General features: G+C 36.1%; 6 protein-coding genes across 6 annotated transcripts; 2 read left to right on the plus strand and 4 right to left on the minus strand.

Moving 5' to 3' along the window:
- Positions 1 to 552: 552 nt before the first annotated feature.
- LOC114535756 lies at positions 553 to 1505 on the minus strand. Its single transcript, XM_028557064.1, has 3 exons — positions 1290 to 1505; positions 821 to 1219; positions 553 to 739 (listed from the first exon to the last, which is right to left on the minus strand). Exons 1-3 carry the CDS (start codon positions 1477 to 1479, stop codon positions 558 to 560), a joined length of 771 nt encoding a protein of 256 aa, XP_028412865.1. The 5' UTR covers positions 1480 to 1505; the 3' UTR covers positions 553 to 557.
- A 934-nt stretch (positions 1506 to 2439) lies between these two features.
- On the minus strand, positions 2440 to 2993 carry LOC114535772. Its single transcript, XM_028557091.1, has 2 exons — positions 2729 to 2993; positions 2440 to 2647 (listed from the first exon to the last, which is right to left on the minus strand). Exons 1-2 carry the CDS (start codon positions 2946 to 2948, stop codon positions 2484 to 2486), a joined length of 384 nt encoding a protein of 127 aa, XP_028412892.1. The 5' UTR covers positions 2949 to 2993; the 3' UTR covers positions 2440 to 2483.
- A 1026-nt stretch (positions 2994 to 4019) lies between these two features.
- On the minus strand, positions 4020 to 5130 carry LOC114535767. Its single transcript, XM_028557088.1, has 2 exons — positions 4635 to 5130; positions 4020 to 4553 (listed from the first exon to the last, which is right to left on the minus strand). Exons 1-2 carry the CDS (start codon positions 4852 to 4854, stop codon positions 4390 to 4392), a joined length of 384 nt encoding a protein of 127 aa, XP_028412889.1. The 5' UTR covers positions 4855 to 5130; the 3' UTR covers positions 4020 to 4389.
- Positions 5131 to 8998: 3868 nt separating this feature from the next.
- On the plus strand, positions 8999 to 10377 carry LOC114535744. The gene is made up of 2 exons (XM_028557052.1): positions 8999 to 10328; positions 10372 to 10377. The coding sequence occupies exons 1-2, from the start codon at positions 9102 to 9104 to the stop codon at positions 10375 to 10377; spliced, it is 1233 nt and encodes a 410-aa protein (XP_028412853.1). The 5' UTR covers positions 8999 to 9101.
- Positions 9992 to 11718, minus strand: LOC114535745. Its single transcript, XM_028557053.1, has 4 exons — positions 11650 to 11718; positions 11422 to 11593; positions 11176 to 11301; positions 9992 to 10478 (listed from the first exon to the last, which is right to left on the minus strand). The coding sequence occupies exons 1-4, from the start codon at positions 11716 to 11718 to the stop codon at positions 10399 to 10401; spliced, it is 447 nt and encodes a 148-aa protein (XP_028412854.1). The 3' UTR covers positions 9992 to 10398.
- A 13224-nt stretch (positions 11719 to 24942) lies between these two features.
- On the plus strand, positions 24943 to 25395 carry LOC114535746 (alpha-ketoglutarate-dependent 2,4-dichlorophenoxyacetate dioxygenase-like). The gene has a single exon (XM_028557054.1). It carries the CDS (start codon positions 24943 to 24945, stop codon positions 25393 to 25395), a length of 453 nt encoding a protein of 150 aa, XP_028412855.1.
- The last annotated feature ends 1668 nt before the right edge of the window (positions 25396 to 27063 follow it).

Genomic DNA, 27063 nt, shown 5'->3' on the forward strand with positions numbered 1-27063 from the left:
AAAGTACTAAACAGACATAAAGAAGCCAAATCGAATGACTCCAATGCCAAAGACAAAGGGAGAGAATACGCAAACAAACGAAGGAGAGTGGCGCCGTCAGAGATACAAGTGGGAGACACAGTCATTCTTAGACAGAAAAAGAAAAACAAATTTACAACCAAGTTCGAACCAACTCCTTACACGGTGCTTGAACGTAAAGGAGTTACAATAGTAGCTGAAAACCAAAGACATAAGGTGACAAGAAATGTATCGTTCTTTAAGAAGATACCAGACGCCGCAAAGGAATCCGAAGATGAAGATGATTGGAACATACCGACAGGAAATGCACTCATCGAACGAGCAGCGGACGAACCAACGCCAGAACCAGTGGTGAGAAGGTCAACAAGGCAGCGTAGACAGAGAGAACTTTTTGGAAATGCAATAAACCCAAACTTGATAATTCATTAAACAAAGGGAGAGATGTAATGTATATATATATATAGACACGGACAGTAATAGCTAAATATAGACTTGATATTGATTAGGGGATTGATTGACATTAATTGAGGGAGATCTAGTTATGTAAGGGATATAGAAAGATACATAGAAAAAGCGTAAGAAACAAGCAATATTACAAGTGTTGCAAGAGTTCCAACAACAACACCGATTACCATTCCTTTAAGAGCGCAGCCGTCCTCAAAGCTTTGAAAAAGATAGTTCTTAAATTGGTCCATTTTCTCTGAAATGCCCAGCATTGTTCCTGAAAAAAATAATTTTTCAAAAGTTTTGAGGAACAGTAAATCCAAATCTTTAGTTTTGCTTCCAAATCATTCCCACTCACCATTCACAAAAGCGTCCGAGGCATCAAAGATTGCAGATGTTGACCCAACATGGTTTCCAGCGGTTCCAGCGTCCGAGAGAGTAGTGATCTTGACCTCGTATGAGGACGTCCCTGGCAGTCGAAGAACAGCAGTATAGTCACTATACGTTTCCTTCGCACTGAGGTCGTCGCTTGATTCTGTCTCTTGTTGAGACTTGAACAGGGTGTTGTTAGGTTCCATGTACTCGATAGATGCCTTCTGCCATTTATGAAGTTTGACAGTTGAGAGTTTGTACTCAACTTTGCGAACAGATATCAAGTATCTTCGCCCTTCATTTGGCTCGGCATTTTCTTTCCATTTCATCAACACCGACTCCTTGGTCAGTCTTGTCGCGTTCAGCGCAATGGTTCCATTTTGCTCTAAAAGAAATAATGATGTTATTATAAAGGAACTCTGAAAGAACACAAGAAATTGCTGTATTCATCTTACGTTTGTAGCGACAATTCTTCCCAAAGAACGGGCGCGCACACGCGCACCGCAAAATGCCGTTTTCCTGTGCAGGATAAACGGGTTCAGCCCGCAATGGGCAGATTCTGGCAGCAACACTGCCGGTTGGACATTCAAACAGGAATGTCAGCACTCCTAAGAAAACAATTATCAACAGTTTAGCTCGCTCCATTTTTGCAATGTCACTCGTACATGCCAATGAAGCTATAATGAAATTATTGACGTCGTAATGAAATTATAACGTCACTAATAAATCGTTAATTGGCTTGTTTCTAGTCCCATCCCTCTCGATGGTTTTCATGACTTGTCAGTCTCTGGGGTAAACCTCTGTTGTGCATTTTTAGCATAAAAGCATTGGGTTTAGGATTAGCTGATTGAGATTAAGATATAGATTAGAGTTAAAATCACGGTGGTGTAACGGATCAAACTCGAACAACGATACCATGTATAAAGTTTTAAAAATTTTAATCAAATGTCATATATCATTGCAATCAATACTGTACAAGAAAAAATTATACCATTTAACATATATGTTACTGTAATCCGTGTCCGTTAATACTGCAGTTATGTTCCCACCCCCCTCCTTAAAATTTTGGTAGTTCAGTATCCCTCCCTCCCTCAGGATCTGTCTTAAATCCTCAAATGCTGCGGGGTTCTTCCTCGCTATTGATGGTTTCTGGCTCAACAGTAACTTCATGTTGTTCACATTGTGCGGTCTCTCCATCATCATGTGATTCTCCCTCTGCTTCAGGTGCATCCTCTTTAACCACATCATTATCGGCTGGGCTGTAAGCTGCGTTGTCGACTTCAACAATCACGCACTCTTTGCTCTCTGCTCGTTGAGTTACTTCAGTTGTATCTGCTGGAACAGGCTGTTGAAAATAAATTATTTGAATTAGCTTTTAAACCGTTGATTTATTCCCCTGTTGCAGGAAATAATGCCAAACTTACGTCAAAGCCGAGTATATCAATAATGACATAAGGTTCAGGTGTTTTAGTGCTTGATGTCTGCCCACTTCTATTCAGTTTTACACCAGAATTGTTACCGCGTTTCTTGCAGCAATATCTTACGCACTTGCAGCAATATCTGCAACATAAATCATAATATTTTGTTAAACTACACGTTGCCATTGGTTGGGGTTTGTTTTATTTCCTGTCACTTCAAGGTGCTTGCTGTTAATACCTGCTGAGGACATATACCATGGTTATGATAATCAGTGTTGCAAGAGTTCCAACAACAACACCGATTACCATTCCATTAAGAGCGCAGCCGTCCTCAAAGCTTTGAAAAAGATAGTTCTTAAATTGGTCCATTTTCTCTGAAATGCCCAGCATTGTTCCTGAAAAAAATAATTTTTCAAAAGTTTTGAGGAACAGTAAATCCAAATCTTTAGTTTTGCTTCCAAATCATTCCCACTCACCATTCACAAAAGCGTCCGAGGCATCAAAGATTGCAGATGTTGACCCAACATGGTTTCCAGCGGTTCCAGCGTCCGAGAGAGTAGTGATCTTGACCTCGTATGAGGACGTCCCTGGCAGTCGAAGAACAGCAGTATAGTCAGTATACGTTTCCTTCGCACTGAGGTCGTCGCTTGATTCTGTCTCTTGTTGAGACTTGAACAGGGTGTTGTTAGGTTCCATGTACTCGATAGATGCCTTCTGCCATTTATGAAGTTTGACAGTTGAGAGTTTGTACTCAACTTTGCGAACAGATATCAAGTATCTTCGCCCTTCATTTGGCTCGGCATTTCCTTTCCATTTCATCAACACCGACTCCTTGGTCAGTCTTGTCGCGTTCAGCGCAATGGTTCCATTTTGCTCTAAAGAAATAATGATGTTATTATAAAGAACTCTGAAAGAACACAAGAAATTGCTGTATTCATCTTACGTTTGTAGCGACAATTCTTCCCAAGAACGGGCGCGCACACGCGCACCGCAAAATGCCGTTTTCCTGTGCAGGATAAACGGGTTCAGCCCGCAATGGGCAGATTCTGGCAGCAACACTGCCGGTTGGACATTCAAACAGGAATGTCAGCACTCCTAAGAAAACAATTATCAACAGTTTAGCTCGCTCCATTTTTGCAATGTCACTCGTACATGCCAATGAAGCTATAATGAAATTATTGACGTCGTAATGAAATTATAACGTCACTAATAAATCGTTAATTGGCTTGTTTCTAGTCCCATCCCTCTCGATGGTTTTCATGACTTGTCAGTCTCTGGGGTAAACCTCTGTTGTGCATTTTTAGCATAAAAGCATTGGGTTTAGGATTAGCTGATTGAGATTAAGATATAGATTAGAGTTAAAATCACGGTGGTGTAAACGGATCAAACTCGAACAATGATACCATGTAAAAGTTTTAAAAATTTTAATCAAATGTCATATATCATTGCAATCAATACTGTACAAGAAAAAATTTATACCATTTAACATATATGTTACTGTAATCCGTGTGCGTTAATACTGCAGTTATGTTCCCACCCCCCTCCTTTAAATTTTGGTAGTTCAGTATCCCTCCCTCCCTCAGCATCTGTCTTTAATCCTCAAATGCTGCGAGGTTCGTCCTCGCTATTGATGGTTTCTGGCTCAACAGTAACTTCATGTTGTTCACATTGTGCGGTCTCTCCATCATCATGTGATTCTCCCTCTGCTTCAGGTGCATCCTCTTTAACCACATCATTGTCGGCTGGGCTGTAAGCTGCGTTGTCGACTTCAACAATCACGCTTTCTTTGCTCTCTGCTCGTTGAGTTACTTCAGTTGTATCTGCTGGAACAGGCTGTTGAAAATAAATTATTTGAATTAGCTTTTAAACCGTTGACTTATTCCCCTGTTGCAGGAAATAATGCCAAACTTACGTCAAAGCCGAGTATATCAATAATGACATAAGGTTCAGGTGTTTTAGTGCTTGATGTCTGCCCACTTCTATTCAGTTTTACACCAGAATTGTTACCGCGTTTCTTGCAGCAATATCTTACGCACTTGCAGCAATATCTGCAACATAAATCATAATATTTTGTTAAACTACACGTTGCCATTGGTTGGGGTTTGTTTTCTTTCCTGTCACTTCAAGGTGCTTGCTGTTAATACCTGCTGAGGACATATACCATGGTTATGATAATCAGTGTTGCAAGAGTTCCAACAATAACACCGATTACCATTCCTTTAAGAGCGCAGCCGTCCTCAAAGCTTTCAAAAAGATAGTTCTTAAATTGGTCCATTTTCTCTGAAATGCCCAGCATTGTTCCTGAAAAAAATAATTTTTCAAAAGTTTTGAGGAACAGTAAATCCAAATCTTTAGTTTTGCTTCCAAATCATTCCCACTCACCATTCACAAAAGCGTCCGAGGCATCAAAGATTGCAGATGTTGACCCAACATGGTTTCCAGCGGTTCCAGCGTCCGAGAGAGTAGTGATCTTGACCTCGTATGAGGACGTCCCTGGCAGTCGAAGAACAGCAGTATAGTCAGTATACATTTCCTTCGCACTGAGGTCGTCGCTTGATTCTGTCTCTGGTTGAGACTTGAACAGGGTGTTGTTAGGTTCCATGTACTCGATAGATGCCTTCTGCCATTTATGAAGTTTGACAGTTGAGAGTTTGTACAGTCAACCTGCGGGATATTGGTCCGTCTTGATTGATAGCTCATGGATACACAGACGTGATGTATTTCAAGATGAGATATCAAATAACAAAGGGGAGATGCCTATGCCATATTTCGTTTCGTTTGAAAATAAGACAACACTTGGAAGAATCTCTTTGATTGCTATCTTCACATTAATCATTCAAACTACGTCTCTTAGGACTGGAGTAATTCTATCCTAGTTGTACAGGAAGCAAAATTGAGGTTTATACATCTTATATATTGCGGTCTAAATTAGTTTGGTCACTAGATTAATTATTATTTCCCACTAAAGTGACGAGGCACATTCCACTGCTCGTAAAATGTATGGATGTAGCTGCTGTGATCAACTAAGAAGCTTTTGTTTAGTTTTTGTAGTTTTTTGTAGTTCATCAGCATGTGATCGTGCATGCATTTGACGAGATTAGTGTTGCTGATATCGATCAATTTACGAATTATTGGCTCGGCTATAATTTTCATCTGGAGTTCTCTTACCGCTTGACGGTTTAATCTCAAATCATTTACAGTTAATCAAAAATCAGATCTTGTGATGAGTCACGCACGTCCAGAGGACTTTATGGGTGATATAGTATGAATTAAAGCTATATAAATTGTTAACAAAATTCAGAATATTTACTGTTATATATTTATTTACGCTATTTAAGCCTTACGTGTACAAGCGATACCGAATTGAAGCTTCTACAATTAAAATTAATATAAGATACGCTTAAATCCCAATAAAATATACCGGCTAATGATCAGTATAATAAACGATCCCGCGACAGACCTGCATAGTATGTATCAACGTAATATTTCATCTCTCTCGTTACTACTGATCCGTTAATAACTGGAATAATTATTGGATATAATTAACAAGAAAGGCAAGATTGATGAAATTCCAGATACTTCAAATTCTTAAAACAACTGCATGGCGAACTACAATGGTATATGTAACTCTAAAAGTTGCTACATGATACCTTATAATTAATTAATATTGTAAGACAACAACATTTTCATTTAATTTATCAAAGTTCACGAATTTTTAGTGATCATTAGAATATAGTATGTGCGTATTTAAAAAAGATATCAATTATCAAAGGAAAAATTCTTGAAAATATAGGACTCCGAGGACTTAAATCCGAGGGGCAGAACAAATACGAATGTGAACCCCCCGATTATGGCATAATATGTCATTATTATGTTTCGGCACTGTGTGCATGAAGACTGCCAGTCTGGCGCTTTACTCCTTAGAAATCATTTGAAAATGTGTCTTCACGTTTTGTAATAGAACAGGATTCAATCCTGGTTGTACATGAAATAATTCGAGATTTGTGTATTACTATTTCCGTTCAAATATGAAGCGTGAACTATTTTACGGGCTTCTTTACGTTTTAAATGTAGTTATATCGGACTGGAGGCCCGTATAGCCGTGATAGCCAACACTATAAATTACAGGAACCACTGAGTATTTTGATAAAAATATAAAACGATAGAGACTCCGTAAAGAGTAAATATTTAGAAATATATATGTCGTCGATTCGACTAAACTATAGTCATCATCAGAAACAACACTATATATGAGTATAGGTATTATAAACGCCTAATTGAATAAGTGGCGAGAACTAACAATTCGCTTAAGTTTTTTAGACAACCAAAATTTTGCATCCAGCAATAAGGTCTGTGACAGAATTTTTCAAATTTATCCTCTTCAACACGAGTTAAAAGTGGAGAATATGCCATGAAAGTACTTGGTACTTAGCATTAATAATGGCTGAAAGAACCGAAAACGGTGTAAAATGTGAGTAATTTTCTTCTATTTTTATCAAGAAATTTTGCGGGGCATTTGAAAATTCAAAATAATAAAATTTTGTGCCATTTTCCCTTGTAATTTGATTGGATAGTTACACTGAAATACTAAATCTGATTGGTTATTGTGGTGCAGAGCTTCAATCTTATTGATGTGATTAATGCTGGAAAATAGTGCGATTTGGGAATTAATCACATAATTTTTAACCAATCAGATTACAAGAAACACCATTGATTTCAAAATGGATATAATAAAGAGTTTAATAAACCTATAAGTCTGTCACCATCTTGATAAGTAGGTGGGCATTTCCATATATTCGCACATATATTTATTTATCTATATAATTTCAAATTCGTAGTCTTGAATGTCAAAGTGAAAATGAATATATGAATATAACCAACCTAAATACATTTTCTGCCCTGTGGAAAACCGCTTTAGGACGAATTGCAGACTTGAGGGACTAGATTGCATCTGCCAGCTTCATTTATGTTCCGTCTGAATAAGAAGGAACAAATCTACAGACTACAACGCCTATTCTTTACTCCTATCCATTACCTGCTTTCGCACAGATCGTTGCCCTGACATTTTACATTTCAAATTTTTGGGGGAAGATTTAAATACCCCAAGTCCTATGAAACTTAGTGAACACAATTCTATTTTACATCCAATGTTTAGTATTTTAAATCCAATGTTTCAGCTGTTGTTACGAATTCGAATTTCGCAACCCAAAAATCTCCAGTCTCACAGTAGAAGCCCTTTTCTAGAAAAAATACAAGGCCGGAAAGTTGGTCAAATTTTCCAAATTTTCGCGAGAGTAAAAAAAGTCGAAGCAATTGACCGTAATTCTACTAACTCAACCTTACAATTTTGAAATTAAAGTGATATTATAACACTTTAGGAATTTCGAGTAGTACTTAGTACTTGTAGAACTAGAGAATTAGTATTCAACTGCGTTGTCACAAGCTCCACAAAACTGTAATCTCCGTTTAATTCGGGTCAGTACAAATCTATTTCACCTGTACAATACGAGTTTTAAAGGGACGGGATCCGCCTACGCGAATGTGTTTCAAAAATCTCTAAGTTTGATGATGTTATGCATGATATTCTTTATAATTACTAAATTATAAAGATAGCAGATTTTCACATGTGTGGGGCCCAAGGCCCAGAATTTATTTTATTTACTTCGAAAAACTGAACACTCGCGTCGCGTTGTCTAATCACGCCGCGTGCGTGTGTGCCTTAATACTGAGTTATGAACCGACTTTGAATTGTAAACCATTACTACAAATACTATAATGTGTATCTCTTCGTGCGGACACTTTATTACCAAAATGCAAGGGAGAAAATGTACTATACTTCCAGGTTCAGTGTTTCCCAGATTTACGTGCCTCCGCTGTAAGTTTTACGGCGCGGAAATTCCAGACACAACTCACTGCAAATATGTTTGATTCACTTTTTTCTTTAGGAACAGAAATTTCTGGTATACCATGGGAAAGCGAGGAAAGTCAAAACTACATTCGAGCGGAATACATTGTCACAGATGCTGTAAGGAGGGAATTGAGGGATTTCTTTAAACACGAATGGAACAAACGTTACCAGGCGTCTCTCGGAGCATGGGATGACACAAACGTCAGTGGTAGTCAGTTGTTCAATCTGGAGAAAAAACGAAGAAGGCCAAATAAGACCATGCTTCAGTCCAAATTTAAAAATGGAAATACAAATGAGTGGGATTGTACCGTACTTTTTGATGCAATTCTTTATTCCAACTCAATCGGTGGTAGACTTAGTACAACAGAAAAGACCGAAATCGATATTCTTCGAAAACTGCGAAATGAAATAGTTCATGAAATACCTGACAAAAGGCTAACCGATAAAGAATTTCAAACCATGACAACAAAAGTTGAGAATGCATTGGGTGCATTGGGACTGTCAATCAACGAGGTCGTTCGAATAAAAAACCTCTTTGCCTCATTTATAATTCTTCCCCCTGAACCAGCCCATGAAGTCGTTTACCGTTCTGACAAGATACACGAGATAAGACAAGACCTTGAAGAGTTGCGCAGTGATAACGATGGCAAACTTACATATTTTTACATCTCTGGGAATCCAGGTAGTGGAAAATCTCAACTCGCCAGACAAGTTTGTGAAGATATTTGCAAAGACGTTCATGCGAAGGACGAAGCAATGTTTGTAATGACATTGAACGGAAAAGATTTAGATTCTCTTCTATATTCATATGAAGATTTTTGTCGTCGGCTGAATTGTAACGAGAGGGCATTACAAAATGTTTCAAGTTCATCTAAAACTAAGGAAGAGAAAATCAAAGATTTAAGATCGCGAGTATCATGCAAAATTAAAAACTGGAAGAAATGGTGGATTATTGTAGCGATGTGGAAAATCTAGAACTCATATCCCCACTAGTGCCTCTGAAAGGAGACGAAGTTTGGAAGGACGGTCAAGTTATATTAACAACTCAGAATACAAATGCAGCTCCACAAGACAGCATTTCAACTAAGCATATCTCACTTATTCATGGTATGAATGACCAAGATTGTCGCCAGCTGCTTGCCCTGTACCGAAGTACCTTATCGTGTACCGAGGTCGATGATCCATTACTACTAGAAGAGGTGGCTGAGAAGTTAGATCGTCAACCACTCGCCATGGCTGCGGCAGCTGTGTATATGAAACAAGTCATCAAGAGTTCCCCAGATTTTTCGTGGCGAGATTATTTAGGAAAGCTTGAGAAAGGTAAAAGAGGATTAACGGAAAAACGTCTTCAGCAGATAAATTCAGCAGCATATTCGTCCACCATGAGCACAGCAGTGCTGTTAGCTGTTGAAAAATGTACAGAAAATAACACAATCCTTAAACACGCTTTCAACCTTTTCTCTTTGATATCGTTTGAACCATTACCACTTGATCTTGTTGTAATATACATTCGGCAACAAGATATCGATATAGATGTCGAGGATATCCTTCTTGAAATGCAATTTTCTTCGTTATTTCTTCATGTCGGAAATGAAGAGAAGGATGTTCGACTGCATCGTGTTGTTCATGATGCAATCAAAACATTTTGTGGTGCTAAAGCACTCAATGATACCTCTGTTTCCGAAGACGAGATTCCAAATAAAAAAGAAAAAATGAACAGTGTAATTTACATGGTTCTAAAAACAATGGTTTGCTTCTTTCACAGGAAAGATAAAATCAAATTGGTTCCACATTTGAAAGCATTTCACGAAGAAAAAATGAACAGTGTAATTTACATGGTTCTAAAAACAATGGTTTGCTTCTTTCGCAGGAAAGATAAAATCAAATTGGTTCCACATTTGAAAGCATTTCACAAAGAAATTAAAAGAATGTTTCCTAAACAAGCATTACACTCGATATGCTCAAACTTTGACAGCACTGAAATTTCTCAAATGTACCTGTTTTTCGGGAAAACTTTACGCTACTTTTCCGAACTTAATCTTTCTATGGAATTTCAACATGAGGCATTGAAAGTTCAATTGGAACAAGCAGAACCAAACCTCATTGACGTTGCTGATTCATACGACAGCCTGGGTAATGTGTATAGCGACAAAGGTGATCTTGAACAGGCTAGTTATTATCACCAACAATCACTGGATATTATTTTGAAAGAATTAGGACCACATCACACTGATCTTGCTATTTGTTACAACAACCTTGGTAATGTGCTCTTGGAGAAAGGTGATCTGGAACATGGTAGTGATTATCTTCAACGGTCACTAAAAATTAGATTAGAACAGTTGGAACCAAACGATATACAGGTTGCGTCATCTTACACGAATCTGGGTAAAATGTATAGCATTAAAGGCGATCTGGAAAATGCAAGTGAATGTTTTGAAAAGGCGTTAAAAATTCAATTAGAACAATTAGGACAAAACCATGTAGACGTGGCTTCTTCTTACGGCAACCTAGGGGGTGTGTGTTGCATTAAAGGCGATCTGGAACACGCTAGAAAATATCATGAACAGGCTCTAAAAATTCATTTAGAACAATTAGGACCAAACCATATTCGTGTTGCGTCTTGTTACTGCAACTTAGGTGCTGTGTTTGCTCACAAAGGTGATTTGGAACATGCTAATGATTATTATCAACGGGCACTAAAAATTAACTTGGAACAATTTAGAACAAACAATATTGATGTCGCGAATATTTATGACGGCCTTAATTGGTACTGTGTGGCTTGAAAAAGGTGATCTTGAACAAGCTAGTACGTATTATCAACTGGCATTGAAAATCCGATTAGAACAATTAGGTGCAAATCATTATTTGGTCGCAGACTCCTACAACACCATTGGCAATGTGTGTTTTCAAAAGGATAATCTAAAAAGTGCTAGAGATTATTATCATCGCGCACTTGCAATTCAATTAAATCATTTCGGGCCAAACCATGTTGACGTTGCTACGTCTTACACCAACCTTGGTAATCTTTGCGGTAAACAAGGATATCTGGAACAAGCATGCGATTATCATCTGCAGGCTCTGAAAATTCGTTCAGATCTATTAGGAGCAAACCATACTGAAGTTGCTTCTTCTTACTACAACCTAGGCATTGTTTATAGAAAAAAAGGTGATTTGAAATGTGCTACTGATTATGCACAACGAGCTCTGGAAATTCGATTACAACAATTAGGAGCAAAGCATATTGACGTTGCGATGTCTTACCACGTCTTAGGTGTTCTGTGTGGAGATACAGGTGATCTGGAACGCGAGAGTGATTATCACCATCGGGCACTAAATATTCGAATGGAACAACTGGAACCAAACCACATTGACATTGCCCATTCTTGCAGTAACCTCGGTAATGTGTATGCTGATAAAGGTGATCTTGAACAAGCTAGTAAATATCATCGACGAGCGCTTGAAATTACTGTGGGAAAATTGGGCCCAAACCACATTGGTGTGGCTACTTGTTACGACAACCTTGGTGAAGTGTGTAGGAAGCGAGGTGACCGGGAACATGCTGATGAATACCATCAAATGTCAAAGAAAATTCGATCGGAACATTTAGATCCAAACCAAGTAGACGTTGCGTCTTCTTACAACCGTCCTCGTACAGCCAGTGGAAGAAAAGGGTTTTTTGAACATGTCAGCAGCTATTCACAACGGGCTCTGCAAATTCAATTGGAACGATTTGGACCAATCGTAATCACATTGTACTTTCATTTAATAATCCGCGGTCTGTTTGTAATGATAAACTATCTTTGGAACCTACTAGCGAATATTTTTAACGGGCCTTAAACATTAATTTAGAGCAATTGGGACGAAACCGTTTTGATGTAGCTACTCGTTATAACATAATAGGTAAAGTGTTCGGCATATTAAATTCGAAAAGAATCAGTTCTACAACGGCTAATGCATACGATTCGTGGAAAGAGCAAATTATCTTACTATGATGTAAAAGTTGTAAATACACGTTCAGTACTCAAGAAATTAAATTTAGTAAAAAAGAACAGAGCAATTATTAGCAATCGTCAGAGGAATATATTTTCATAAAAGTTCGCTTCTCAATTAAATAATCTTGTAGCTATTAACTCGTTATAGAAAAATGCATTTAACTAGTATAGGGTAAAATTTTTAAACAAATTATATTCCCCTCCTAACTCCAGTTTTATAGCACATGTCATATACACTTCTGCTGCAAAAAGTAGTCAAGCACGTTCAGGGATTACATATAGATTATTGACTTCATTTAGTATGGCCAAAAATTTTGGTGGAAGAGAGATAGAACTCTCACCCTTCATAACCTTCATAATCTGTGTTTATCTTTTCTGATGTCGAAACAATAGCATGGCAAAAACAGCACTGCAGTCTTAAGCTAATTAATGATTCTGATGAAATTGCTGAATCGTTTGATTAACAATTTTCCCATATTGGACATAAATTTGCCGACAATATACGCTTTATAGTGAGAAGAACCGGACATACATCGACTATTTATCTTACAAAAATGATGTCTCTTTTCATCTAAGAGAAACTAACCTGTCAACAGTTTTCACGCTTTTATCAAACTTTAGTAGATCAAAAGCTACGGTTTTAGATAAAATTTCTTCTAGATTACTTCGAGAATGCCCAGATTTAATCGCGGAATCTCTTACTCTTATTTTCAATCGTTCTATTACAACAGGTATACTTTTCCCTAGCGAGTGGAAAAGTGCGAAAGTCGTTCCTATACACAAACAAGGAAAACGAAACTGTATTGATAACTATAGACCGTTTTCGATTGTATACCTGTCATTGCCAAGGTTTTTAAAAGGATAATATATGATCAATTGAAACTTTACCTACCTCAAAATAAATTGCTTACTAATTGCCAGTCAGGGTTTCGCGGTCTACAGTTCTTCTCGAGGCCACTAATCAATGGGCCTACAACATTGACCATGAAAATGTTAATGCTGTTATGTACGTTCCTTGACGTCAAAAAAGCTTTTGATACTGTAGATCATGAAATACTGCTATAGGTAAAGTTAATGCATACGGCATAGAAATGCTGGTAATTGGTTTAGATCTTAAGTACCTTAATGGGTGGGAACAAAAGTGTTTCGTGAATGGTCATCTTTCGACTAGCCGTTTGCTTCGTTGTGGAGTCCCGCAAGGCACTATATTTGGACCAATTTTGTTTCTAGTTTACATCAATGATCTACGCAATTGCCTTTCATATTCTCGGGCTCAGATGTTTGCTCTTGAAACCAAATTGACTTATGCAAGTATAATAATATTGATGACATTAGTATATAATCATTGTTTTAACGAAGACCTTGCTATAGTGTCAATGAAGGAATGCCTAAATTGTTTGTACTTCATGTAAAATGGTAAACAAACCTTTTCACCGGAAGTAGTCAAAGTGTATGCAATTGGTTGCTAAAAATGTAAACAAACTTGATGATTGGTCTAAAACGAAATTCCCACTTGTAGTAAAAATGTGAAAATATATTACGCGTATGAATATTGGACGGGAAGCGTGTTTCTACACTGATTTTCGTCGTCATTTTGGACTATCTGGTGGTCATGCACGAAGTAGGGGAGAAACGGCCGGGGTATTCTCCCAAAGATCCACCGGAGATCCACAAGACCCACGCTATTTAGAACACAATATGAGTTTAAGATTCATGAAATCTACGACGCGGATGTGAAATAATACTGCTCTAATTTCCATTGTCAATCACGCACGCGATTACATTACAAAAATCTCCGCATCGGCTGGAATTTCAGCCCGGTTTGAGTTACCCGGGCTGAAACTTAGTGTTGTTGTCATGTAATCGTAAATAAACTTAAACCCGGACAGAAAAATTCGCCTTTACAATGCTTTTTCGTTTGTTTATTTCATTTTTATGTGCAGTCATAGTCCCTTAAAGATCAAGTTATTGTCATATATCAGCAATCGTCATGCAATCGTTACGAAGTTAGTCCGACTTTCCACACGATCAGTTTAAGTTTAGCTTTTAGGGGCTGTTTACATGAGCCCGGTTACTTGAGATTCAATGAAGCGTGAGAGGACTATGTGGTATTGAAATAAGTCTAGACACCAAACAAGCACATGCTAGTGTTGTGGTGATTATACGACTCCCAGGATCAAATTATCTGCTCATTTCAATACCAATAAAATCATCTTACGCTTCGTTGAATCTCGGGTAACCGGGCTCATGTAAACAACCCCTATACAGGGTGTCCCAAAAAAGTCCCCGCTATTGAAATGAAGCTTTTGTTGGAATTTGAATGCATGATCAACGCAGTAGTGTGTAAATAGCATATTTATTAGGTTGAGGCATTCAAATAAAGCGTCTTGCTTTCAATTGGGTTTATCATAATATTAAGGCAATCAGATTCGAACAAAGGCTTGATTTCAATAGAGGGGACATTTTTTTGGGACACCCTGTACAGGGTGAGTAAAAAAAACTGACACCTTTGAAATTCAAATTAGCCGGATAGCGGCTATAATGTGACAGAAGTTGCTTAAAATATTTCATAGGTATACAAAGCATATCATATTAATTAACCTAAAACATTAAGTTTGTTTCCATTGGGAGTTAAAATGCATTCTAAGCTCTGTAAATACAAAAGAACAGTTTTATCAAATCGTTTTTGTTGATTGTACATGGGAATTGTCATATTCCAGCCATACGTTTGCAGCTAATTTGAATTTCAAAGGTGTCAGGTTTTTTTTACTCACCCTGTATAAGATTACCACTGTGAAGTTAGCCGCGGATTCGGCCTCAGATTCGGCCTCAGATTGGGCCTCAGATTGGGCCTCACATTCAACTGTGTTCAATCATTCAAAAGTAGAATTTGGTAATTTAATAATAACCCCTTTTTTAGCCATTTTTTCGTTTAAACTTTAAAATTACGAAGATGTATAGCTTATTTATGCATTGCTAGACTGTAATTAGAACAAAGCAGTCGATTTTATACAGATTTACAGAGTAAATTGATTATTATTTTTGGGCACTGTGTGAGAAGTGATTGACCCGCATAGATATGGCATAAACTAAAATGTTTTATTTCAATTCCTGTGTATACGTCTATATTTTACAGAATAATACGGCCTTACAAATGGCGTGCATCGTTGGGCTGCACAGTCACAACATACTCGGGATTATTTGCTTCCTTTCTCAAATTAAAAATGTCCTTATGATATAAATACAAAAGACGTAACTAGTATATCCCTCACCGACGCTATCAATTTACAATTTGCCAAAGTCAGTTGCTGCAACAGGAATTAGCGTAGATGTGCATACAAATCGAACGCACTATTGCCATATGACAAACAATGGTCCAACGAGGTTAAGATTACACGTTAAACTCGGCGCAACTTTCACACGCATATATAAGGCGCTATTATACGAATCAAGATCAGGTTAAAAGAAGAAAACGGGCGTTTTTGCGATACATTCCACTTCGATTTATGACGTATTATTGCGTAATAATCAGATCACAGAAAAACTAAACTATTGTAATTCTGAAACATAAGTTGTAAAATTAAAAATATACTTTCCAATGGCTAAATGAATGTCAAAACAGAATGAAGCGAAAAAATCCATGTAAGACATATATAAGACGGTATTATACGAATCAAGATCAGGTTACAATTGAGAAAAGTACTTAATATTTAGAGGATGGTTTCTTATTAACTGTCCATACAAATGTTCTCAAATTTTGGCAATCAGTACATTACTGTACGATCTTTCTAATGACACCTACGTTTTTGCGGTAAAAAGAAAAAAAACGAGCGTTTTTGCGATACATTCGGCTTCCATTTTTGACGTATTATTGCGTAATAATAAGAGCGCAGAAAAACTAAACTATTGTAATTCTGAAACATAAGTTGTAATATTAAATATACTTTCCAATGGATAAATGAATGTCAAGACAGAATGAAGCGAAAAAATCCATGTAAGACATATTTATATATGGTATATATTTATATACGGTATTATATATTTATTTATATACGGTATTATACGAATCAAGATCAGGTTACAATTGAGAAAAGTACTTAATATTTAGAGGATGGTTTCTTATCAACTGTCCATACAAATGTTCTCAAATTTTAGCATTCAGTACATTACTGTACGATCTTTCTAATGACACCTACGTTTTTGCGGTAAAAAGAAAAAAAACGAGCGTTTTTGCGATACATTCCACTTCGATTTATGACGTATTGTTGCGTAATAACCAGATGACAGAAAAACTGAATTATTGTAATTCTGAAACATAAGTTGTAAAATGAAATATAATATCCAATGGATAAATGAATGTCAAGACAGAATGAAGCAAAAAAATCTATGTAAGACATATATAAGACGGTATTATACGAATCAAGATCAGGTTACAATTGAGAAAAGTACTTAATATTTAGAGAATGGTTTCTTATTAACTGTCCATACAAATGTTCTCAAATTTTAGCATTCAGTACATTACTGTACGATCTTTCTAATGACACATACGTTTTTGCGGTAAAAAGAAGAAAACGGGCGTTTTTGCGATACATTCCACTTCGATTTATGACGTATTATTGCGTAATAATCAGAGCACAGAAAAACTAAACTATTGTAATTCTGAAACATAAGTTGTAAAATTAAAAATATACTTTCCAATGGCTAAATGAATGTCAAAACAGAATGAGGCGAAAAAATCCATGTAAGACATATATAAGACGGTATTATACGAATCAAGATCAGGTTACAATTGAGAAAAGTACTTAATATTTAGAAGATGGTTTCTTATTAACTGTCCATACAAATGTTCTCAAATTTTGGCAATCAGTACATTACTGTACGATCTTTCTGATGACACATACGTTTTTGCGGTAAAAAGAAAAAAACCCGGGTTTTTTTCGATGACTTGGACCCAAGTTTTTGACGTATTATTGCGTAATAATCAGTTCACGGAAGAACTAAACTATAGTGATTCTGAAGAAAAAGAAAATGTACTCTTTAATATAAATATAATATAATATATATAATATAATATATAATGTAATAGGTATATATATATATTCTTATACATAAATATATCGATTTATATTGATTCAATTATTCGGCGATCATAATAAAAATTCTTTCAATTGCGTTTTGTGAAATTGACATGGATATATTCTTGAAGTCATTTTACCCAGATCTGCAAGGATATCATTGATTACTGCATTCATTGCATTTTGTCTACCTGAAATATTAAGACACGAAGATACTGGGCAATTGGCATAAGCTGAAAATGATTTAAAACAAATTACAATATTTAATATTACATTACTTTTCTTACCGTGCTTTTTGAATAACTCGTGTAGGTGACTAGATATGCTTTCCGCGGAAGAAAATTAGAAAATAATAAGGTTTCTACCCAAATTAATCTAGAAAATATATGTATTGTATTTAGTTAGAGTTATATACGTATAAATGTATTGATGCCACTCTCCATTCTAACGACCTTTATGAGGATTCTAATTTTTTGCTTCATGCGCAGTAATGAATTTCCTTCAACAATGTAAATTTAAGAATCTGAATGCATATATAATATATACATTTTACATTTCATTTGGAATCACCTGAAACATAGTATCTTCAATACGCATATTGCTGCAGAATTGTTGTGGCAGTTTCACTTTTATAATTAGCGCATTATTATCTCCGAGACCGATAGGTTCTTTATGCTTCACTTATCAAGTGACAGATTTAGATTTAAATACTTAAGCCACCTAAAAAGAAATGAAATTATATAAAACGACGTACAATTTTTTCATATATACATATAAAGCATATACATGATTTACCTTATTATTATACAATTACCACGTCCATCATAAATGTTTGAAAAGCAGTAAATTAACACGAGTAGGCACTATACCGTCGTATCTCTACAACAAAGTAGCTACCTTCGTGATCATGAGCGAAACATCTGATGTCAGAAGTAAGTTAAAAACTATAATCTGTACCTGTAGCAAGCTACTTTTCATTCGCTCGTTCTCATTTCATATTTGTGATAAATCATTTAACTTTCAGTGAGCGATGCGCCTGCAACAGAAAATAGAACAGGCGCAGATTGTATGGAACAAAAACTCGCCGGTTAGTAGACATGCACTTCTACACATTTTTTTTCCATGATTATGTATACGCATGATATAATCATTGATTATCATTTCATACAGTTAAATCAAACCCAAACTTTTATATTAATTTTATATTTATTCATTTCTTGTTTAGAATTGGAACGAAGGGTTCTGGAATTAACTGGTATGCAAAAGGTTTAGATGCCACAAATCAGGCAAAGTTCCTTAGGCTTAGCTGTATAGACACTTATCGTCTTATCTTAATTATTTTTATTATGTAATGTTTTTAATCCTATTAACCTTCGCATATGCATGCTACATTTTAAAATTAATATAGGGTTGATCCGAAGTAATAGAGGTCATTCAACGACCGAAAGCGGTCAAAACCATGCACAATAGAGGTATTATCAAATACTCTATAAACACGACAGTAGAATGACGAATGTGATATTTATTTAATTTCTTAATTATAGACATCATTTGTTGGAGATGCAACAAAAGAGGGCACCCAAGACGATTGTGCCCGAGAAATGAAACAGACCAAAGAGAGACTAGGAGTGGGAGTGGGGGGAATGAAAGCGGAAGCGAGAGAGGAAGAGGACGAGGGAGAGGACGTGGGAGAGGGAGAGGGAGAGGGAGGGGAGGAGGAAGAGGGACGAGACGAGCTGAGAGAGCACAGAAGTACACAGTTTATTTTAATTAAAAATTCATTTAGAACTTGAATATGGTATTTTTTATAAATCTACATTGGGCAATGAGTTTTAAAGTAATAATAATTATATCCCCTTATTCGTGCAGATTGCAGGAAAAGGAGCTTTAAGTAGCCCTTAATATGCGCCGCTGGCCATATTTACATCAGAATTGTATAAGATTTGGGTCCAATGTATCGCAAAAACGCCCGTTTTCCGCAAAAACGTACGTGTCATCAGAAAGATCGCACAGTAATGTACTGAATACTAAAATTTGAGAACATTTGTATGGAAAGTTAATAAGAAACCATCCTCTAAATATTAAGTACTTTTCTCAATTGTAACCTGATCTTGATTCGTATAATATCACCTTATATATGTCTTACATGGATTTTTTCGCTTCATTCTGTCTTGAAATTCATTTATCCATCGAAAATTATATTTCATTTTACAACTTATGTTTCAGAATTACAATAATTGAGTTTTTCTGTCATCTGGTTATTACGCAATAATACGTCATAAATCGAAGTGGAATGTATCGCAAAAACGCCCGTTTTTTTTCTTTTTACCGCAAAAACGTTGGTGTCATTAGAAAGATCGTACAGTAATGTACTGAATACTAAAATTTGAGAACATTTGTATGGACAGTTAATAAGAAACCATCCTCTAAATATTAAGTACTTTTCTCAATTGTAACCTGATCTTGATTCGTATAATAGGGCCTTATATATGTCTTACATGGATTTTTTCGCTTCATTCTGTCTTGACATTCATTTACCCATTGGAAAGTATATTTAATTTTACAACTTATGTTTCAGAATTACAATAATTGAGTTTTTCTGTCATCTGGTTATTACGCAATAATACGTCATAAATCGAAGTGGAATGTATCGCAAAAACGCCCGTTTTTTTTCTTTTTACCGCAAAAACGTTGGTGTCATTAGAAAGATCGTACAGTAATGTACTGAATACTAAAATTTGAGAACATTTGTATGGACAGTTAATAAGAAACCATCCTCTAAATATTAAGTACTTTTCTCAATTGTAACCTGATCTTGATTCGTATAATAGGGCCTTATATATGTCTTACATGGATTTTTTCGCTTCATTCTGTCTTGACATTCATTTACCCATTGGAAAGTATATTTAATTTTACAACTTATGTTTCAGAATTACAATAGTTTAGTTTTTCTGTGCTCTCATTATTACGCAACAATACGTCAAAAATGGAAGCCGAATGTATCGCAAAAACGCCCGTTTTTTTCTTGTTACCGCAAAAACGTTGGTGTCATTAGAGAGATCGTACAGTAATGTACTGAATACTAAAATTTGAGAACATTTGTATGGACAGTTAATAAGAAACCATCCTCTAAATATTAAGTACTTTTCTCAATTGTAACCTGATCTTGATTTTCGTATAATAGCCCCTTATATATCTCTTACATAGATTTTTTTGCTTCATTCTGTCTTGACATTCATTTATCCATCGAAAATTATATTTCATTTTACAACTTATGTTTCAGAATTACAATAATTGAGTTTTTCTGTCATCTGGTTATTACGCAATAATACGTCATAAATCGAAGTGGAATGTATCGCAAAAACGCCCGTTTTTTTTCTTTTTACCGCAAAAACGTTGGTGTCATTAGAAAGATGGTACAGTAATGTACTGAATACTAAAATTTGAGAACATTTGTATGGACAGTTAATAAGAAACCTTCCTCTAAATATTAAGTACTTTTCTCAATGGTAACCTGATCTTGATTCGTATAATAGCCCCTTTTATGTCTCTTACATGGATTTTTTCGCTTCATTCTGTCTTGACATTCATTTACCCATTGGAAAGTATACTTAATTTTACAACTTATGTTTCAGAATTACAATAATTGAGTTTTTCTGTCATCTGGTTATTACGCAATAATACGTCATAAATCGAAGTGGAATGTATCGCAAAAACGCCCGTTTTTTTCTTTTTACCGCAAAAACGTTGGTGTCATTAGAAAGATCGTACAGTAATGTACTGAATACTAAAATTTGAGAACATTTGTATGGACAGTTAATAAGAAACCATCCTCTAAATATTAAGTACTTTTCTCAATTGTAACCTGATCTTGATTCGTATAATAGGGCCTTATATATGTCTTACATGGATTTTTTCGCTTCATTCTGTCTTGACATTCATTTACCCATTGGAAAGTATATTTAATTTTACAACTTATGTTTCAGAATTACAATAGTTTAGTTTTTCTGTGCTCTGATTATTACGCAATAATACGTCAAAAATGGAAGTGGAATGTATCGCAAAAACGCCCGTTTTTTTTCTTTTTACCGCAAAAACGTAGGTGTCATTTGAAAGATCGTACAGTAATGTACTGAATACTAAAATTTGAGAACATTTGTATGGACAGTTGATAAGAAACCATTTTCTAAATATTAAGTACTTTTCTCAATTGTAACCTGATCTTGATTTTCGTATAATAGCCCCTTATATATCTCTTACATAGATTTTTTTGCTTCATTCTGTCTTGACATTCATTTATCCATCGGAAATTATATTTTATTTTACAAACTTATGTTTCAGAATTACAATAATCGAGTTTTCCTGTCATCTGGTTATTACGCAATAATACGTCATAAATGGAAGTGGAATGTATCGCAAAAACGCCCGTTTTTTTTCTTTTTACCGCAAAAACGTTGGTGTCATTAGAAAGATGGTACAGTAATGTACTGAATACTAAAATTTGAGAACATTTGTATGGACAGTTAATAAGAAACCTTCCTCTAAATATTAAGTACTTTTCTCAATTGTAACCTGATCTTGATTCGTATAATAGCCCCTTTTATGTCTCTTACATGGATTTTTTCGCTTCATTCTGTCTTGACATTCATTTACCCATTGGAAAGTATACTTAATTTTAAAACTTATGTTTCAGAATTACAATAGTTTAGTTTTTCTGTGCTCTCATTATTACGCAATAATACGTCAAAAATAGAAGTCGAATGTATCGCAAAAACGCCCGTTTTTTTCTTTTTACCGCAAAAACGTTGGTGTCATTAGAAAGATGGTACAGTAATGTACTGAATACTAAAATTTGAGAACATTTGTATGGACAGTTAATAAGAAATCATCCTCTAAATACTAAGTACTTTTCTCAATTGTAACAAGATCTTGATTCGTATAATAGCGCCTTATATTTCTTACATAGATTTTTTCCTTCGTTATGGCTTGACATTCATTTATCCATTCGAAATTATATTTCATTTTACAACTTGTGTTTCAGAATTACAATAGTTTAGTTTTTCTGTCATCTGGTTAAATATGAAATACTTCTCTTGATTGTAACTTGTTCTTGATTAGCATAATGGCATCTTATATATCTTTTACGTAGATTTTTTGCTTCATTAAACCTTTCAGTTAAATTTTGAGCATCTTTGGCTATATATTCAGTTTGATACCATAACTAGTATTATAATAGTCTAATCTCTAATGTGTCTAATCCTCTTGAATAAATGTGTCTTTTAATTAAGCAGGCATAATGAGATCATCTTTCTTTCGCATTTTGTTCGCTTAAGTGCGTCTATTTTACATGTCATCACTGTTTTAATTGCTTTACTTTAATAGCAGGTCAACCTTCTGTCTTCTGAGTAATCCCTTAATGCCTAAGCGCAGGTTCCATCGTCTGCGCTACAAACTGCATCAAAACACGGCACAGCACATTGTATTATTTTGTAGAACAATGAAATCATACCTTCATATAAACAGAAGTTTTAACTTCAATGCAGTGGATGGAATAGGCATGCATTTTGTATGAAATGCATAAATTTAAATTGCACAATTAGGATGATAACGTGGATATATATGTCAACACCATGTAATATTGTAAGATGTTTTTGCAATGAGTCGTTGCTGTTGCCCTCAAACATTCAGCGTGTAACGTCTGCGCCTTCAACTGATGTGTACTTTTGGATAGATGGGAAAATACTGTTCTAAGTAACGTTTGAAACGATCTATATATGCGTGTGAAAGTTGCGCCAAGTTTAACTTGTAATCCTAACCTCGTTGGACCATTGTTTGTCATATGGCAATAGTACGTTTGATTTGTATGCACATCTACGCTAATTCTTGTTGTAGCAACTGACTTTGGCAAATTGTAACATTGATAGCGTCGGTGAGAGGATCATATACTAGTTACGTCTTTTGTATTTATATCATAAGGACATTTTTAATTTAAGAAAGGAAGCAAATAATCCCGAGTATGTTGTGACTGTGCAGCCCAACGATGCACGCCATTTGTAAGGCCGTATTATTCTGTAAAATATAGACGTATACACAGGAATTGCAATAAAACATTTTAGTTTATGCCATATCTATGCGGGTCAACAACTTCTCACACAGTGCCCAAAAATAATAATCAATTTACTCTGTAAATCTGTATAAAATCGACTGCTTTGTTCTAATTACAGTCTAGCAATGCATAAATAAGCTATACATCTTCGTATTTATAAAGTTTAAACGAAAAAATGGCTAAAAAAGGGGTTATTATTAAATTACCAAATTCTACTTTTGAATGATTGAACACAGTTGAATGTGAGGCCCAATCTGAGGCCCAATCTGAGGCCGAATCTGAGGCCGAATCCGCGGCTAACTTCACAGTGGTTATAAGATTTAACCTTTAGATAGTAATTAACCTTTGGAATTCACGCGTGGAATTCATACGTGCATGCGATTAATATCTCTATGTAGAATAAAACACATACAACCTTTTACATTTGACATAGGCCTAAGCCCTAAGGAGCTGATTACATGAGCTCGTTTACCTGAGATTCAACGAAGCGTGCATGAGATGATTTTGAGGTATTAAAATGAGCAGATAACATGATCCTGGCAGTCGTATAATCACCACAATAATAGCATGTGCTTGTTTTGTGTCATAAATACTTATTTCAATATCTCAAAGTCCTCTCACGCTTCGTTGAATTTCGGGTAACCGGGCTCATGTAAACAGCCCCTAAGTCAGTAATAGTAATTGACCATTACTAAAATAACGTCTCCTGTCAGATAATATTCTATCTTGCGTTCACAGACGTTTAAAATACCTTTCTTTATTTTAAAAATACATATTTTTGCATGTGCTTTTTTCAAGTGGAAGCATTGGTTGTGCTTTTTTTCAAGTGGAAGGACCATTCTAATTTCTAAGGGAAGGAAATGTTTACAAAAAATATCTACACGATTTGTACATTCAACGATAGTTAATTCAAACATTTCCATTACATAGCGTAATCTCAAAGTGAGACATGACAAGGGGACATATTTACCGCGGGTTTTTTGTGATCTTGGTTATCATAACATGCGCAGGTTCCATATTGAACGAGCGCGTCGAACAGCAAGTTTGTTTAGCTGATAACGCTGCTCTTGGTACTGAAATAAATTTTGATCATCCTTGAAGAAAACTCGGCTTCTTATGACGCAATCTTCAACAGAATCCAAAGTTTGCTTGTCGCGAATGGTGTGGTCGTGGTTCGAAATCAGACGATGAACAAAGTAGCTCGCAGCGGCGTAGCCAGAACGATAATTGGGGGGGGTCCATATTCATATATTCGTGATACGCAGGATTAATTTCTTTTCAAATCAATTGTCTTTACAGTCTGTTTACATGAATATATGAATATGGACTCCCCCAATTATCGATGCTGGCTACGCCAGTGGTAGCTCGATATAATTTCACACGGAATTTGGGCTCTGTGGTTATACTTCCGGAATCCTTCGCGGGAAATGATCCGGAACCAGGGCTTCCGGCTGTTCAGAGGGTCACCAACTATTTCCACAACGGGACATGGAAAAACAGACGCCGTTGCGTTGGATGTTATTGGCACAAGGAGGGGAATTTTCACTTCGACGATTACATTGGTGGTGTTCTCTATGCCGAAAAGGTGGCAAAATCAGCATCAACAACAATGTTTCTGGATAATTGTGCTGCCTACGACCTCATTCCCCCAGACCTAAGAGCACGGATCCAGGACACAGTATTTTCGGTGTCGGTACGAGACATCCCAGACTTTAAGAATGGCACAGAAAAAGATTTTGCCCTTTTTCCAGACGCAGCTCGACATCCCATATTCTACAATCACCCAGGCTCCGGGCGTCGTTGTTTGTATATGACCAACACAATGGTGACGCTGCGACCCAAGAGTGTAAACGAGATGACAGATCTTCAGAAGGCATGGGATATCATGATCACTCAGACACCCAAGTATCAGCACTACTGGACAACAGGAGATGTCGTCATTTGGGATAATTTGGCAGTTATGCACAAAGCTGGAGAGAAACGGACTGGGCATTCTCCAAAAGATCCACGAATGCTTTTCAGAACGCAATATCGTATAGGTAAAACTGCTGGTAAAAGATAACTTGGAAGATATAATTCACTATTAACGTTTATTCGTTTAAAATTTGGTCTCGCAATAGTTGTGGTGTGCAATTTGCTTATTAGTCTCAGGCCAATTTTCCTGCCTCGTACGCAGGCGCTATCGGAAAACATAACGGAAAACATAACGGCTGCATTCAGCTGAGTTTTTTTTCCAATATAGCGCCTGGGTATGAGGCTGCCAATTTTCCGATGCGCGATTTGATTCGCAACTTATATCCGCGAGGCACGCTGTTCAAATTTGGGCCTGATTCCATGCACGAGCGCTTTTCTTGGCGAAATGCGAAGTATTTCACATGGTTCTTTTGAATTGTGACCACTTGAAAATATTAATTCTGCTTGATTGCTCACAATTCAAAAGGAACAGGCGAAATATTTCGCATTTCGCTTGAAAATTTCGCCCGTGGAATCAGGGCTTAAGATTAGGTTTAATTGAGCTAAGAATATATTTAATACATGTGGATTTATATTTAATACATGTGTCATTTCTAAGTGGAAGGAAATGCTTACGAAAATTATCTAGACGATTTGGTAAAGTCAAGCTTGGAATATTGAGACATTTGCCTTTAACAGCCTCATAGACTGCATGGCGTGCGCACATGCGCGGCACGCCGCAGTTAAAGCCAGAACAGGCGTCTTGTTTCTTAATCATTGAATGAAAATATTTAAAACTCACTAAAAATCACTAAATCATAAATATCAAGCTCTTATTACTCCAGCGTAAGCGACAGAGTTAACAAACGGCTCAAGTTTTGTTTTATTTTTTTTACAATATCTTGTCGTCGCAAGTGTGTGTTTTTGCTGCGATATGATATATTAGAATTTAATGAGCTATCGACCCGACGATAGCCGAGGATCGTATGTCATCGTATCTATCTGCGTTGGCCGTTGAAGTTTCGTCTCGCAATTGTTGCGGTGCGATTATCGAATCTATGTTCTGAATTTTATTTTAATAACATATATGAAGATGGGTATAATATCGCTGGTATATTTCACCGTTTAAAGAGGTGGTCGGGTATGGCGCGTTGACAACTCGCACACGATTAAAGAATACGATCAAGCACTAACACACCATGAACCATTTACCTTCGTGAACACATTACACGCTAATATAAGCTATAAGGTTATCATATGTTTTTAATATAAGCACGATGACGATTGACGAGGTGCGAAGTTTAAGACAACCAAGTGGACTATTATAAATAAAATGGATTACAATTTTGAAATTCTATACCTTACGATGCATATGTGGCTTTTATGTGCTGTCTGAATGTCAAATAACATTTAGGTTTGCAGTGCTTCCATACCTTTTAAAGTACGATATACTGCCTCAATATAGGACCGCAATGCTTCTAAATGGATATGAACAATAGTGTTTATGTTCAGAAGCTTTGTATTGAAAAGATGATACGCGCACGGCGCGCCAGAGTTAACGTCGTCTTGTTTGGTTGGAAATACCGTAACGCATAATGAAGTAATTCGACGGAGAGAAAATTTCAGTAATGTCTGATAAAAAGGAAATTTGAAGAAAATGTAACATCCTCTTTTGAAAGCATATACGGAAAAGAAATTATTTTCTATATCGCCATCTGGGATAAATAGTTACTTAAATAATGCATGGTCGTCACCAACCAAAAATATTAATATCTTA

Source organism: Dendronephthya gigantea, unplaced genomic scaffold (genome assembly GCF_004324835.1).
Source record: "Dendronephthya gigantea isolate DGI-Jeju-01 unplaced genomic scaffold, DenGig_1.0 000123F, whole genome shotgun sequence".
Taxonomy (NCBI): domain Eukaryota; kingdom Metazoa; phylum Cnidaria; class Anthozoa; order Malacalcyonacea; family Nephtheidae; genus Dendronephthya; species Dendronephthya gigantea.